Source organism: Pongo abelii, chromosome 4 (assembly GCF_028885655.2).
Source record: "Pongo abelii isolate AG06213 chromosome 4, NHGRI_mPonAbe1-v2.0_pri, whole genome shotgun sequence".
In the NCBI taxonomy this organism is placed as follows: domain Eukaryota; kingdom Metazoa; phylum Chordata; class Mammalia; order Primates; family Hominidae; genus Pongo; species Pongo abelii.
Genome location: NC_071989.2, coordinates 10365668 through 10382580, shown reverse-complemented (window position 1 = coordinate 10382580; position 16913 = coordinate 10365668). Strand labels below are relative to the sequence as shown.

At 43.1% G+C, this 16913-nt stretch overlaps 1 protein-coding gene across 5 annotated transcripts; it reads right to left on the bottom strand.

The window, feature by feature from the left end:
• Positions 1-1880: 1880 nt before the first annotated feature.
• On the bottom strand, positions 1881-16771 carry CCT5 (chaperonin containing TCP1 subunit 5). 5 transcript variants are annotated; one of them, XM_024247097.3, is made up of 12 exons: positions 16030-16143; positions 15205-15292; positions 12630-12690; positions 11999-12163; positions 10680-10878; positions 8548-8740; positions 8316-8465; positions 5980-6099; positions 5146-5331; positions 4268-4405; positions 3578-3758; positions 1881-2241 (listed from the first exon to the last, which is right to left on the bottom strand). In XM_024247097.3, the coding sequence occupies exons 2-12, from the start codon at positions 15205-15207 to the stop codon at positions 2114-2116; spliced, it is 1524 nt and encodes a 507-aa protein (XP_024102865.1). In that variant the 5' UTR covers positions 15208-15292; positions 16030-16143; the 3' UTR covers positions 1881-2113. The 5 variants fall into 5 exon arrangements, with proteins under 5 accessions (XP_024102865.1, XP_054411381.1, XP_024102864.1 ...); XM_054555406.2 differs by having other exon boundaries at positions 15851-16052; XM_024247096.3 differs by lacking the exons at positions 15205-15292; positions 16030-16143 and adding an exon at positions 16478-16771.
• Positions 16772-16913: the final 142 nt, after the last annotated feature.

Here is a 16913-nt window from a genome sequence, read left to right as displayed (position 1 = left end):
AGTTGACCCTCATCTGAATTCAACCAACATCAGGTTGAGAACATTCAGGGAAAAAAATTGCATCTGTACTGAACATGTAGATTTTTTCTTGTCATTACTTCCTAAATACAGTATGACATTTACGTATCATTTATATTAGGTATTACGAATAATATAGAGATGATTTAAAGTATACAGGAGGATGTGTTATGTGCAAATACCACATAATTTTTATCAGGGACTTGAGCATCCATGAAATCTGGCACCTACAGGACATCCTGGAACCACCCCCACATAGAAATTGAGCAGGCTGAAATTAAAAACAGGACATTTAACAAACCTCCAATGAGTCCAGCAGGTGTAGAAATTGGGCACCAGCAGTAATACATGGGGACCTACATGGGAATGTAACCTTTGGGTCAAGCGCCCTAAGTTGCTTTTGCTCCACATGGGGAAGGAGAGGGTGTGGCCAAAGTATCAGCAAAATAAAACTTGAGTGATCTGGAACGTGAAAGATAAGACATCACCTGGAAGAGGCTTATTACAAATAAATGAAACAAAAATCAAAGGCTTGTGAAACATCTCAAAAGTTTTTCTGTTCATTGACCAGTTTCTCAACCACAAAAAAACATCAGGAATGTCTGTGAGGTTCAATTTTGGAAAGGGGGATTGGTTTAGTGGCTCTTCTGATACAACCATAGACCCCTCAGATAAGACTGTGGTCCAAAGGCGGCTGCTGTATGTTCTCCGTAGGCTAGAATCAGTCCTTGTAAATAAACTCAGTTTAAAGCTTTCAATACTCAACTGCACAGTTCCATATAAACATGAAAATTAGGAAGAATGCTATTAGCACACATTCCTAAATCCACAGGAGTCATTTAGCAAAACATCCAATGCATGAATGTATAGAGAAAACACAATGACCCAATAGTTAAGACTGGCAAATCTCCAGGTTCACATGAGAAGGTAACCCAAATTCATCACTTAAACAAATTTAGACAAGTCACCATTTCCTAATTCTAGGGAATCTGACTAGTTAAGGTGGCATAACTAGTGATAAAGTTCATCAAGACGAGCTTTATCATCATGATGTTAAGAAACATTATTTTAGAAAATCTAGAGAATCATTAACAAGCAAATAGCAGAATAGGGTAGGGGATGAGCTGGGCCCCTCTGGGGTCAGACTGCCTGGGATTGACCTGGCCCTACTACTTGCTGGTGGTGAGATGCTGGCAAATTAGTAGTACTCACCTGTAAGATGTGAACAGTAGGAAAGTGTTATCTGCCTCACTGGGTTGCGAGAACAGACAATCCCGGTAGAGTTCTTGGAGCAAGTCTTGGCCCATCAGTTAGCTAGTACTACTTTAGCAAGTACAATTAATTTCAGTCACCCTATCTGAACATGGTAACTGCAAGATTTCTCCCTTATTTCCTGTAGTTTACTTTAAACTCCACTTAACTGTGTCCTTCTGATAGGAAAACAGTGGGTTCTGAACTGCCCTAAGCCTGTGCTGGGGGTCAGCTCTGCACATGCTGGTTCTGATTCTGCACATGAGATGTGTTCAGGGTGGGACCAGGGCCAGACGAAAGCAAAGGCTCACATGGGTCTCCATCAGCTCTGAACAACATGCTAGGTTAGGCTGTGAGCAACCTAGTAACAGCACTTAAGGCATCCCGTAATTCTGTGATGGACCCTCTACAATCAAAGGGCCCACCCATTTAGATAGGAAGAGGATCAAGCCCATATTCCTCTCAACACGAAAGTGCATCTTGAGAGCTCATGTTTAAGCTGTTAAAATACTCCCTACAGCTTATTTTGAGAAAAAAAAAATCCACCCAAACCCCTTCAATTAAGGCAGCATTTAATCACTGTTACAATAAATGTTTCTTAAACCCGAAGATAAAGGTTTAAACAGATTCTTTTAATACCATGAATACAAAAGCAGTTGAGATAGTACCCCCACAATTACACAGCTCTCAACAAGTGAAACTATGGTTACCAAACAGCTATTTTTATTATAGCATCTACAGTGTCTGGAAAAGGATGTAACAATAAATAACTGTAGACGCATCACAAGACATCCATTTACTTAATCACAGAAGTGGATCTTGCTACATAGTATTCTCAATGTCTTCATTCTTCAGATTCTCCAGGCTTACGAATGTCGTCAATCTTTAAAATCATTCTAACCATTTGTGTTGCAAGAGATATCTGTTGCTTTTTGCCAATCAAGGTTTCTATGACATGCTGTTGCTTCATATCTGAAAAATACAAGGACACTGATTATCCTAAAATAGCATACCATAAACTATCAATAACCAGCTCTTTCTGATTTATGGAATCACAGTAAGACTTAAGAAATACAAACTCCTGGAAGCCAAGCAGGAAGCCACTAATTTCAGTTATATTTCATTTTCAGATGAATGTAATTTCATTACTAGGACACTCTGGAACTCGAACCTGGTAAAGAGAGAGCTGTTGGGAGGGGGCTGTCTCCAATGACTAGCTACAGGGTGAAATTTTTCAGTAACATCTTATCCCACAAAGTATCCACACCCTAACTTAGGAAATCTAAAGTAAGTGAATGTGACCAGAGCTGAAATGTATGATATTTCCAAGAAAGATCTAGAAATGCTAATTTTTTTTTTTTGGAGACAGGTGTTGCCCAGGCTGGAGTACAACAGTGCGATCTTGGCTCACCAGAACCTCTGCATCCCGGGTTCAAGCGATTCTCCTGCCTCAGCCTCCTGAGTAGCTGAGATTACAGGTGCCTGCCCTGACCAGGCCTGGCTAATTTTTGTATTTTTAGTAGAGATGGTGTTTCACCATGTTGGTCAGGCTGGTGTCAAACTCCTGACCTCAGGTGATCCACCTGGCTTGGCCTCCTAAAGTGCTGGGATTACAAACATGAGTTACTGCACCTGGCCCTAGAAATGCTAAATTTGAGCACAACCAGGCATTCAAGTTAGAAACATTACATATTTGCCTCACAAAGAATTGCTATTATTGAAACCCTTGGAATATGAGCATGGAAAGCAGAATGTACCTATACCTTTAAGCAAAAACTGTCACATTCTGTGAATGGATTATAGACATGGCCTGATTTAGTACAGAAATGCCTGAGACCACTGTTTCAACAAGCTACAGCCACCATATCTTTTTGGGAGCTGAGCTACACAAGTGGCTACAGAGGTTATAGTATTACATATAGAAAATGCTCCACAGTGTGCAGGATTAACCACACAGTGAACTGTGAACTAAAGCCCACTTCAGAGCTGTTATATATATGCTGTCCACTGACAGACATTTGTGTAAAAACAGCAATATGGCATTACTTCCCAAAAACCAGAGATTAAAACCTAAGTCATCTTTGGTGATAGTACCATATGCACTTTACTGTTATTACAGTGAGTCTTATGTTGCTAGGTCTAGTAATCTAACCAATTCCTACGGCAATCAAACATTCTAAAATTCAGGACTTGAACACCTGAAGTGGGTTTACATATTTAAAAAGACACCATCATCTCACAGCACATACAGTGGATGATTATTCAGTTTAAATCAGACACCCCACACAGAGGCGTGACAGCTCCTCACCATTTGTCCCCTTGTGCAAACAGTCGATGCCAAGAGCAGGGTTCATCTCCTTCACCTGTCTGGCTCGGACTTCGGTCATAGTCTGGATGGGATTCATGCCACTGTTTTCAGAGAGGGCCATGGGGATGACCTCCAGCGCGTCGGCAAACGCTCTCATGGCATACTGTTCTAAGGTGGGGCACTGGAAAGGTACAGAGGTATGGTGAGTGCACTTGGCGAAACAAAGCAACCCAGCGGCACCTTGAAAACAACTATCACATACTTTGAAAAGTCAGCTCACAAAGAATTTTAAGAACAGGCTGTCTTTATTTTTGTATCTATCAGAATATTATGTCACCACAGAATACAGGGAGAGGGTATACATACATGTGAGAGATGTCTCAAAATACAGCAGCTCTTACGGCTTTATTTTAAGTTATAATATTAATTTTGAATTTCAAATAACATTAAAAGACTAGAGATTTATTATTTCAAGGATGAACTGTCTGAAAACAGCTGAGAAATGCTAGTTTATGGTAACCAGAATCTGAATACAGGAACGTGGGAATTAACTTAGATTAAAACACCTGTCACCTACACACAGCTCACGATGCTTTTGTTTTGCGTCCAGCACCTTGCTGTTCCGCAGTCTCACACTCTCCACCATCAGCGAGGCCTGAGTCTTTCACTAAGTCTGCACATATCCCTTACCTTATCTGCCTCTTGGCTAACTGCCAGGGCACAGGATATCTCAGCAGCCCCTCCTCCGTACACCACACGATTATCGCGGATGAGGTTCCGGATGACACACAAAGCATCATGAAGGGATCGTTTCGCCTCCTCAATGATCTAAGGAAAACAGCTTTGCCTAAATTAATGTGATCAAGAGCTATTCAATTGAGAGCCAAGTATCTGGCACCTTTTTAAAGACAGAGAGGCTGTGCTCTAATATTTAGATGGCCTCCACTATCGGATAATCTGTATCTTTCTAGCTTTCCTTCCTGCAACATAGTTAACAAAATTCAAGAGGCAGAGGCGGCCAGTGACTCATTCTAGGATATATGGTCAAGCAAGAGTCAAAAACAGACAAACCTCGCAAAGATCTATCACAATGTGCTAAAAACTCATTCTCAAAGAACAGAGATCGTCAATTTATTCACTTGGGTTCTCTTTTTCTACCTAAGGGACAGATGTAAGTCATCCTTGGTAATAATACCATATTGTAATTTGTTATTAAAATGAGTCTTATGTTGCTAGGACTAGCAGTTTAACCAACCCCTAAGGTAATTGTATCAAAGATTCTAAAATCCAGGACTTGAATATTTAAACTGTGTTTAAGTATTTAAAAAGATATAAAAATCTCATAGTGTATGTTGTATACTCTAAGGGTCAGCAGAAAGGCAAATGTGCCTTGTGAAATTAACAATTTAACGTGGTCCTCAGTAATTTTACAGCATGATACATCATTGTTTGAGAAACATGATTATTTTTCTTATGGTGGCTGTGTCTCTGTTAAATACATACAGGCAAAAAAGCCAGACCATGAAGCAAAATAAGCAATAGTATAGGACAAACAGTTGAATTCTCACCATCTTATTTCCTCCTCTAATAAAAATGGTTACAGCTCTGGAGTTCTTACACTGCTCGATGACCAGCATTTTATCCTTAGTTGTCCCAAATGAGATCTCCTGTACAAGACCAGCAAAGCCCAGCTTCTCGGCTGTGAGCTCCGAGAATCTGGGGACGATCCGCCCTCCTGTTGCGATGGCAATCAGCTAATGGGGGTGGTCAGGGAGAAGGACGAAGACAGTACTGGTGAAGTTAACTTTCAAAACTGGGCCACAAATGAGCAAAACTTGATCTAAGACCAACTTGTTCACTAGAACTGCTGCCCCACTTTGACCAAAACATCTCCAGTTCAACCCAAAGCACCTTGTTAGGTAACAAGGCTCTTGAGCTGGGCATCTTGATTGGGGCTTTGGTGCTGCCTGGATCTATCACCCAGCGCCCGTCCTCTAAGCTCATGCCCTCATCTCCCCTCTGCGCAGCCCTCCCTCACTCTGGGAACCCAGCCTGCATGTTCCTTGCACTGCGCTGCAGTGAGAACCACCGAGGCACCATTGTCTGGGACTGCCGTTAATATTTGGATGAGACCAGGTCTTCCAGCCTTAGTAAGTCAACGACAGGGCCAAGTGAGACAACACAGGGAGAGAATTTCAAAATGCCAGGGAACACCAGAAACACACAGCACCATTATCCAAACAGTAACAAAGATTCCAGCGCTTTCCTCTCTCCCAGCTCACCCTCCCCTCATCTGCCAGCCTTGGTGTGATGCAGTTATTTAAGGCAGGGCTATCAAAACACCCCTCAACACATAAGCTGAACCCCTACTTCTCAAAGTCTCTTCACGTGGAACATCCTACCTCAATTTCAGGTCCTCCTACCCAGCGAACCGCAGGCAAGTTGTTCTGAAGAAGTAAGTGATTTGCTTCATCATCAAAGCCCCACTGACAAATTGCTAGGTTAGCACCAGTCTCTTTAATCTGGGAAAAGAAACACCACAATCATATCAAGAGAAAGTGGGTATTTATTCTTCATTACAATGTTTGAAAAAAGGAGAGGTACAGTTGGGTGTAAGGCAGGTGCACTCAAAACACAAAAGCAAAGGAAAGAGAAGGAAGGAAATAGACAAGCGTCCACTTTTCTATCAGTTCCAAATTCTAAATAGTGAATATTTTATCAATGGGGATCACCTCATTGTTTAAACTATGCTTTAAAAACCACAAGCAGTAATTCATGCTGAACCCTATTGTTATACTGATGCAAAACCAACAGAAATGTCAACAAACAAAGCTAATACCCTGCTCTGTCCTATCACAAACACCTACAGAGTAGTTTCATCTGAGTATGTTTTAAACAAACAATGTTATGAACCACTTGCAACTTGCCCGTCTCACCTGAGTGGACAATCCTCAGTGGATCCATAAACTAATTCGGGCGCCCACAGAGGCAACCCTACTTCCAGTAAGAAGCACCCTCACCCTGACCTGTGAATGGCAAAGTAACTTTTCCTTGGGAGGGCAACGATCAGGCTGCCCACCCCACCTCTGGTGCTCACCTGGGACTGCCACACCATGCCCCACAACTCTGGCTTACCTGTCCCCATCAGGCCTCCCAGACCACCCGCTACTGCCTGGCTCTCCCTCTCTTCCTTCCCTGACCCTCTGGAACTCAGTCCAGAATAGCAGCCTCCTTATACAACCTCTCCGTCACAACCCCTGAAAACCAACCTGCCCCTGCAACCCTCCTCAGATGGCAGCTGCTTTCCCTCTCACGTGCTCAAAACAGGAGAGGGGTCCTTCTTGCTCCTTAGTCACCTACAGGGTTCCTCTTTGGGTCCCTGCCTCTCATTCTTTAACATTTTAGCATCTAGTCCCATCACCATTTCTTTCTCATTCTCAGCAACCTGCGCCTCACCAGCATGATCCAGTAACATCCCTGGCCTCTCAGTTTATCTGTGACCCCCCAGCACAGCTGAGGCACCATTCTCATGACCAGTGTCCCACCGGCCCAGATGATGGCCTTTTATGTATAAGCTCCTGCCAGCATGCTCCAATCCCTGAGGCTGGCTGTTCCTTGTACAAGCCAACAACGTTCCTGGCTCAAGAGCATCCCCATCTGTCTTCAGCCTGGAATGCTCCTCCCCCAGGGGCACTGCTCTCACCCAATGTTGGCCTCTCCTTACAGGTCACGTCTCTGACCAGTGTCTGTAATGGAGCTGTACCCACTCTTCCCTTATCTGTGCCTCAAGAGCACGAGCTTGGCTTCATTCCCTGCTGTACCTTTAGTGCCTACAACAGAGCATGGTACATTGTAGGCACAAAGAACCACACCATCAATGAGTACATTCAACAACTTTCCCAAGAGCAGACATGAAAACAGTCTCTAGTTGGTTTGCTATGATAAATAATGCTCTAACCAACCCATGTTCCTGTCTTCTTGAGTACTGATGTTCTCAACTACCATGGATGGAGCCCCCAAAGAGGAGTTGCTACGTCAGACAGAAAGCACACCTATGCTAAGGTATTCATGAACCCAAACTAGACTTAACTATAAGTGCATTTTGGTTTAACTCCAGTTACTCATTAACTCTTGCCTAAAAGGTATAGTCAGAAATCTTAAAGGCAAGGTAAGCTACGTTAAATTTGTCCAGGAGAGCAAATATAATATGTACAATTGAAAGCACGGCTTTAGGTAACAGGGTCACTTCTTTCAGGACCCTGAACACACTACCATTTTTTTGAGACAGAGTCTCACTCTGTCGCCCAGGCTGGAGTGTAGTGGTGCGAGCTCAGCTCACTGCAACCTCTGCCTCCCGGGTTCAAGCAATTCTCCTGTCTCAGCCTCCCCAGTAGCTAGGACTATAGGTGCCTGCCACCACGCCTGGCTTATATTTTGTGTTTTAGTAGAGATGGGTTTTCACCCTGTTAGTCAGATGGTGTCAATGACCTCACCATCTACCTGCCTTAGCCTCCCAAAGTGCTGGGATTACAGGCGTGAGCCACTGCACCTGGCCTGAACATGCTACCATTTGAAGACACAATTAGAATTCTTCCCTGTTTATGCCTTTCTATGCAATTTGGTTTTTTCCTGTGTATGTTTTAGAAGTGAAGAAAGACTACACATATTTACTAACCAAACCTAACTAACTGTATCCTTTGGGAGTTTAAATTCTACTGAGGACTCTGGTAAGACTTACTTGTTGAATCATCTCTTCAAATTTCTCCTTTTCATATTTCTGAAGGGCTTTATAATCTTCGACAGAGGTCACATCCAGCTTATGCTTTGTTTTTGGTTTGGGTGGTTCAAACGGACATGTGAGAATTGCAATCTTAGCATCTTCCACTTTCTATGGGGGAACATAAAGACATTTTAATTGGTGGAATTAAGAGTTGACCAACAATGTGAAGCTGTGAAATGCAATGGCTTACTTTTGGCATCTGTGGGTGACTGAAATCCTTGTCCACAATCACACCCTTAATCAGTTTAGTGTCCTCCAGCCTGCCGCCCACTTTGCCTTCTACTTTGATAAGCTCAAAGTCAACGTCTCTCCGCTCCATATCTGCTACAGTGAGGACGGCATTCACAGCAATCTCAGCCATCTGTCGGTGACAACTGTTGACCCTGATGAAAACACCACAAAACAAACTTCATTGGTTTCACAATTACTGCAACCAAAGCAGGCCACATAATACAATGTTACTCAAAGATATAAATCAAATGATGTTTTGAGTCTTCTAGAAGGGAATGCCATCTCAAACTGCATTTTCAACAGTCTGGGACAGATTCTTAACCTGTGATCCATGGGCCCTAAAGGGGACTGTATACTTAGATGGGAAAAAAATTACATCTTTATTTTCGCTAACTCTGAAATCTACTATTTCCTTCCATTATGAATGTACTCAAGAAACCACTGTAGTCTGGCATGAATTAAGGTCTTCTTAGAATGCACCACTTTTACAGAATACTGTTACTATTTCACAAGTTCAGAACAGAATGGGAAAGGTAAGTAATCACTCAGGAAGAGTCAATCTTATCTCAATGAAGTGTAGCACTAATCAGGAACTGAAAGGACTGGACAGGGCATTTAAACTTTCCAAGAATTCACCACAACATCCATTACACATGGAGGGTGTTACCTTTTTGCAAGCTTTGCAACATGTGAATAGACTGCTCAATAAATTAATTTTTGAGCCAAGAAAAACAACCCGGGAAACCTAGCACTTGAAATAATGTCTGAAATCATAAGTTATCTATAAAAGAGAACCATGAAAGTAAACATGCTGTATCTTAAGTAGATGACTTAATACTTGCAAACAGAACAAGGCCAACTTATAAAGCAACAAGAAAACAGATTTGTACACTTCAAGTGATGATGTCCTCCTTTCATGAGAAAATTAATGTTATACTTGTGACAAGAGGCTACCCCTAGGGTACCCACTCTTGCCTAGGGAGCTAGTCTCTGCTGAGATCTGTGGTTAGAGGAGGATAGCAGGCATTGCTGAAGGCTTCTGCCCTAACATAGGCTTTGCTCAGGGGAAAAGGCAACAGAAGCAGATACTTTTCCTGCATTTTCCCTGACTACTCTGAGTTTAGAAGATCCCTCATTCCTTTTTGCTAAAACCACCACGAGCACACAATTGAAAACGTCTCTCACTGAGTTAATATAATGTAATAAAGCAGTTTACACTGGCAACAACAGACCTTAAGTCTTTGGCATTGTTCATAATCAGTGCACCCCTTGGCTGAGGTTGCTTAGAGTCTCCTGGGAGAGGAGCTGTGTCTTAAGTGCCCATAAGACCTGGCAGTAAGCCTGGCAAACAGATATTACGCAAACGCTGAAAACACCAGAAGACAAGTCACTTTCAAGACTCTCTTTACTAAATTATAATTCTGGATAGGCAATTTGCTGAATAAAAAGTGGAACCCACCCCCAATGGCTCCCCAGCAAAGAAATTATAAAAAGAAGTGTTAAGAAAATTCACACATCCTCCACATAGGACCCTTTCTAGTTTACTTTTTTTTTTTTTGAGACACGGTCTCATTCTGTTGCTCAAGCTGGAGTGCAGTGGCATGATCATGGCTTGCTGCAGCCTTCACCTCTCACCTCAGCCTCTGGAGTTGCTGAAGTGTATGCTACCATGCCTGGCTAGTTTTTTGTTTTGTAGCGATGGGGTCCCACTATGTTGCCCTGGCTGGTCTTCAATTTCTGAGCTCAAGCAGGCTACTGCTTTGGCCTCCTAAAGTGCTCAGATTATAAGTATGAGCCACTGCACCCAGCCCTAGCTGATTTTTAACACAACCTATTCTGCTAAATTAAAATAACTGTATTTTGCAAATATTGTCAAGGGGATTTATACCTGAACTTAGAAATTCAGTTCTCAACTTAAATACAAAATGAATGTGTCTACATCTACATTAAAAACAAAGCAAAACCAAGTAATCAAAAGAAATAATCAAATCGATACAAATCCACCAGTGGTCATTTTGTGCTGCCTTTAAGAAATGGCAAACAAACTGCCTCCTCTACAAATGTGTAATCATATCGTCTACTGAAACGTACACTTTGGAGCCCAGCGTGGTTTTTGCTGTCTGAATCAGGGGTTCGGTGTCCTTTATGTCAACAAGGACGCTATCGCTGATCTTGTCCAGGTGTTCAATAGCAACGCGAGCAGCCTGCTCATAGCCATCAGCTATTCTGATTGGGTGAATGCCTCGGTCTAGCAATTGCTCCGCTTCTTCTAACAAGGCACCAGCCAGGACTGCAAATAAGCCAGCAGACAATCAGTTCAGGAAAACAACAAAACTTCACTTTTAGTATAATCAGCACAAGTTAGATGCTATCATGGAAAGAAGCAGCTTCTGGAATTAAGCTGGAAGTCATCTTAGAGGCAGAAGCCATCTATTTTTAAAAGAAAGCCTCGTTTTAGTTCCAGCGAAGGTCAAATAGGACATGTGTCCCCTTACAGATGAACATTCAACCCTCAGTGATGTAAAGAATGTAACTAAAGAATATAAGGTAAAAAGAACATTTTTCTAAGAGGTAAAAAGCTATTATGTTTCCTAGGCCAGGGTCTATTCAGTGAAATTCAACCTGGTGATAAGACTAAAACATTTGTTTATTATTTATTCCCCCCACCCCCATCCTCCTTTCTCCTCATTTTAGGGTCACAAAGACGAATTTTGTTTAAATCTACAGCTCTCCAAGTGCACCGAGAACAGTGCTTGGCATACAATGGTATCCAATAAATATCTGTTGAATGAATTCAAATTTCATCTGCAGAAAAGGTAACCTTACTGATATTTTGTCTTCAATCTCCCCAACTTTTTAAAGATTTCAAATCTTCAGAAAAAAAGGTACAATACTAAAATGAATACCAGTTTACTTATCAACATTTTGCCACATTTTCTCTACATGTACATACTGTTTCTGTTCAACTATGTGAGAATTAGTTACAGAAACCATGACATGTCACTCCTAAGTATTTAGGTATACAGCTGAGAACAAGGGCATTCTTCTACACATCTGCAATATAATGGTCACAGATCACTCAGGACACTCAGCATTGTAGTACATGATCCAAAATCAAATTCCTCCACGTTTCCCAAACATTCTTTATAGCTTAAAAGACAAACAAAATCAGTGTCCAATCATTACACATTTCTCCTTGCCTAACAATCCCCAGCCCTCTTTCTGTTCTTTTGTAACACTGTCAGTTTTGAAAGTCCAGGGCATTTGTTTTGTAGCGTATTCTTCAACTTGGATTTGTCTGTCTCCTCATGCTCTGATTCAGAGACAACAATCTCGGCAGGCGTGTTAGCCCTGTGGTCTTAAATGACGTCTCTTAAATGAGAAAGGAACGATGTTTTGTCTTTTCTTACCAACCACTCCTGTGGTTCCATCTCCAATTTCATCATCCTGAGACTTGGACAGTTCCACCATCAGCTTGGCAATCTGATGATCAACATCCATCATGCTTAAGATGGTGGCCCCATCATTAGTTACAGTCACATCTCCATCCTTATCCACCATCATCTTATCAAGCCCTAAAAAAACAACGTTTAGTAGGCTTTGGGCAAAAAACTGGCAACCAATATCACAAACTATAAAAAAAGACCTCTTGACCCAGCTCTAATCTATGCAATTTATTATATACAAATAATGTGACATACACAAAATAGTAGCTGCATGAAGGCATTTTTAGATTGGCTAACATAACTGGCAAAAAATTATGGAGCATCATTAAGTATAGTCTTAATCTCAAAAGACAACTATGATTTGGAAAATGCTAATGAAATGATGTTACATGTAAAAAAAAAAAAAAAAGTCCGACCTAAAATTGCACACGATTATAACCATGTTTAAGAAACCTGAAATACACTAAAAAATTTTGGCTGTGTTAAGGAAGTAAGATGCCTCCCCTCAATACTCCACCTTTCTGTAGAGAGGTTTGTATTGACAGTTTTAGGATTTAAATCTTTTGCTAAAAAACATGGAATGGTGGACTCTTACCATTTGGTCCCAGTGATGTTCTCATTGTATTTGCTACAGCCTTTGCTGCCATAATATGAGACTAATGAAACAGAAAAAGCACACACTGTTACATATAATTTCAATGGTTAAAAGCACACATCTGATGATTACAAAAAGCACTTATGACTTAGTTTCTATTTTCTAGAAGCTTCTACATTTAAGGGGCAACAGACAGGTTTAAGTATTATAACATTTACAACTCCAGTTTTAATAAGCAATTCTTACGTAAAAGAAAGAGAACCAAATGCTTTGTGTCATCTCGCTGAATTTTCAACACATTGAGACAGATTCTTTTACCAGCCCATTTACAGCTGAGAAGAGGGACAGTATGATTATGACCTTACGGGCCTTGCAACACCACCGTGCAACACAGTCCTCCCTGAGCATCCATGGGGAATTGGTTCCAGGAGCCCCCGAAGATACCCAAACTTACAGACGCTCAAGTCCCTTGCATCTAGGCTTGTATATCTGCGGGTTCTCCATCTGCAGATAAGGAGGGGCCTGTACTCATGAGAAACAGTCCAACTGTAAACATACAACATCTTACTGTCACACTATGATTTACTGCAGAACTGTAATCTTTTAAGCTGGCTGCAGTACTAGAGCCTGTAACCCCACCTACTTGGGAGGCTGAGGCAGGAGGATCACTTGAGGCCAGGAGTTTGAGATCAGCCTGGGAAACATGGCGAGACCCCGTTACAAAATAGAAAGAAAAAATGTTCTTGCTTTAAAAATCTTCCTCCGCCCACCTGAAATCCCAGTAATTATATTTATAGATCAAAGTTAGTGACTGGCCTTTTTTTTTTTTTTTTTTTTTGAGACAGTGTTGCTCTGTTGCCCAGGCTGGAGTGCAGTGGCATGATCTTAGCTCACTGCAACCTCTACCTCCTGGGTTTAAGCGATCCTCCTGCCTCAGCCTCCCTAGTAGCTGGGATTACAGGCACACGCCATCATGCCCTGCTCATTTTTTCTTTTGTATTTTTAGTAAAGACAGGGTTTCGCCATGTTGGCCAGACTGGTCTTTAACTCCTGACCTCAGGTGATCCACCTGCCTTGGCCGCCCAAAGTGCCAGGATTACAGGTGTGAGCAACTGCGCCCGGCCCACAACCGGCCCTCCAAGGAAGGTAAGTAGCTGTCAAAGTGATAATAAAAAAGTTACCTGTTTTTTATTTTTTCACATTAGGTACCAAATTGAGTGACAAAATTATTATTATTTTTTTTAAGGAGAAGAAAGCAAGAGGCAGAAAGAAAAGGATGTAAAGAATTTGGCAAATTGGAGAGATCCCGAAATCCCAAGATCTATTTTGCCCTACTGCTCGGGAAAGTGGAAAAAACCTTTTTCTTCCTTCTGCTAGTTCTGTGTGTTTCCAGAGGGAAGAGTCTCAAACATCAAGGCACAATACATATTATAGATAAAACAGAATTATGCTGGCTGGCCTGGAAACTTAGCCTGCTCTGTTTTAGGTTAAAGGGTTTTAGAACATGATTCCTTCCTAAGCCAATTAATGCCTGCACTTTTTTTTTTTTGAGACGGAGTCTTGCTTTGTCACTCAGGCTGGAGTGCAAGTGGCGTGATCTTGGCTCACTGCAACTTCTGCCTCCCAGGTTCCAGCGATTCGCCTGCCTCAGCCTCCTAAGTAGCTGGGATTACAGGTGCGTGCCACCATGCCCAGCTTATTTTTGTATTTTTTGTAGAGACGTGGTTTCACCATGTTGGTCAGGCCGGTCTTGAACTCCTGATCCCATGATCCACCCACCTCAGCCTCCCAAAGTTTTGGGATTACAGGCGTGAGCCACCGCGCCCGGTCAATGCCTGCATTTTTAAGGTGAAATATTATACAGTTAAATGTTAAACAACTGAAGAATCTCAACAAAATACATATTACCTTTAAGGCTCTAAATGACCAGAGAGAAAGAACTGTGACCATTACCATTAAAACGTTCACGTCCTGGCCTATACATTTCTTTCACCGTTGCCTTCAATTTCCATATATTTTGGTTCTTCAAGTTAGCTGGACGTTCTATGCGGTCAGGGAGCAAGTGTACATCCCTAAACTACTGAGCCTCAACACTCACAGGATGACTACCCACAGCATCCAACTCTTTTAAGAGACTTAAACACCCAGGTTACTGTCCAAATGAGCTCCCACAGCAAAGAATGATCCGACCTCGAATGTCAATAATGTCAAACTTGAGAATGCTGCTCTAGACCACTGGCTTTGATTCTGACAGCGCTGGCCTTGAACCATGGTAATGCTCTTTAGTAGCAATTGCTCTTTAGAACAATTTCTCAACTGCTCTGGGCCCAAGTCCGCAGTTCTGTAAAATAACACCTGTCTCAGAGGGTGAGACTTCTGGGCACAAATGCATGCAGTTAGAACAAAATGGCTGATGCAAAACAACCTAGTTTTAGTTATGTTGTTATACCAGGTGTGTGTATTGGATGTTATTTTCTCTGCAGGTCCCTGTTAAGTGGAAAATAAAATGGAATACATAATACAAGTAGCTTGAAACTTTTTCTTTCTAGAAAGGAAACAAATACTGAGTGCCTACCATGGATCAACCACCGTGCAGCCCCTCTAAGTCACTCCATTTAATATCACTGTCAAGTCTTCAGCTTCACGGAGGCGTATCACCTCCCCTGGAAAAGGAGGTTCCGAGAGGTTGTGTAACTAGCACTAAGTCAAACAAAGAGTCCATGGGGGAACTGTATTGTTTCTTTGTGTAAGTAAACCTCCACGACACTAAGTGAACTGGGACACCTGAGACCTGGTGGAACGGTCTATTATGAATTCACTTTATAACAAACCCTGAAGGCCCTCTCGGAGTGTCCCTTCCTCTGCATTTTCTGTCAACGTCTGGTGCTCAGATGTTTCTTACCTGCACCCCTGCCCTGGTTTCTTTAACCCCTCTGGTCTTCCTTATTCCCTTCGGTCTATCTCAAGCTTTGCTGCCTGAAGTGCAGCTCTACTGAAATTCTGCTCAAAACCCCCTCAATGGCTCCCCTTCTTCCCCAAAGATAACGTTGTATTTTCCATGTTGGGCATTCAATAGCTTCCACCTTCGGGAACTATTCTAAGTTAAAGAAGTCAGTGCTCTATTAAAACCGGATGGCTCTTCCATTCTACAACATGCCACGCACATTCTTGCCCAAGCCTTTACTTCTACCGTTTCCTCTCCCTAGAATGCTACCTCTTACCCCGATCTAAAGCGGTTCTCCAGCACCACGCTTATCTGCACCCTCTCCGTAGCTGTCCTTCTCACTGCACACCGCCTTGTATTACGGTTATGTGCGTCCGTTTTTCACTCTTCGCTATTTTTCCTCAAGGGTGGGCAAAAAAACACTCAGAAATGAAATACCCTGTTAAGTGACCACACCTTTACCAGTGACAAAGAAAACGGAAGGGCCGTTGCGGGTGGACCAGCGAAACGTTAAGCAGCAGCGCCTTAACCGACAGGTGACGGAACATCTCCCCGGCGCCCTCCCACTGGAGCGCAGTCCCACGCGGCCATCAGGCTGGAGGGGCCGGGCGGGGAGGCGGTCCCGCTTCGCTCCCGCGGGCGACCGGACTGAGCAGCCCCGCCCAGCTCCGAAGAGCGCTGGCGGCCCAGCCTGGCTGGCCCCCACATTCCGAGCCCAGGATTATGCGCCGGCCTCTCCCGAGCTCAGTGAGCGGGGTGCGCGGCCGGAGACAGCCGGGAGACGGAGATTCTCGACCTTTCCGGGGAGCACATGGCAGAGCCACTCCTAAGCTCGCGCAGGCGCAGAGCCACGGCCTCGGCCGCCTTCCCTTAGCCCACCGCGAGCAGGTTCCTGTGCCATTACCTTGAGGGCCTCAAGTCCCATAAGACGGGACTTGCGGTCCTGATCCTTGATGATGAGGAAAGGGCGCCCATATTCATCGAAGGCGAGGGTCCCCATGGACGCCATGGTGCAACAGCCGGAGTTACTTTCCCCCAACCGGCGGAGACCGCTACGGAAGCGAGAACTCACTTCGCTCTCGCGGGAGGGCCCAAAAGCTTGCGCATGCGCAGCACAAGAGGCGCGGGACTTATGTTTCTACTGAGACTAATTTCACGCCAGACAGTAGCTTCTGGAATCGGCGGCCTTCGGGAACTTCTATTATCCAGGAAGCCATGGGGGGAGGTTTGAAGACACTTAGTGGAAACCTTAGGACACACAAGTCAAGAGCAGATTGAATTTGTCATTTTTTAAAACTTTACCATTGATAGTTTCTCGATAGTGGGTCCCAAGGGGAATT

Coding starts and splice junctions, on each gene's coding strand:
- CCT5 (XM_024247096.3), bottom strand. CDS start 16,582: ATGGCGTCCATGGGGACCCTCGCCTTCGATGAATATGGGCGCCCTTTC. Junction 12,691..16,477: donor TGGGACTTGAGGCCCTCAAG/GTAATGGCACAG, acceptor CTGTTTCATTAG/TCTCATATTATGGCAGCAAA. Junction 3,759..4,267: donor TTAGCCAAGAGGCAGATAAG/GTAAGGGATATG, acceptor GTACCTTTCCAG/TGCCCCACCTTAGAACAGTA.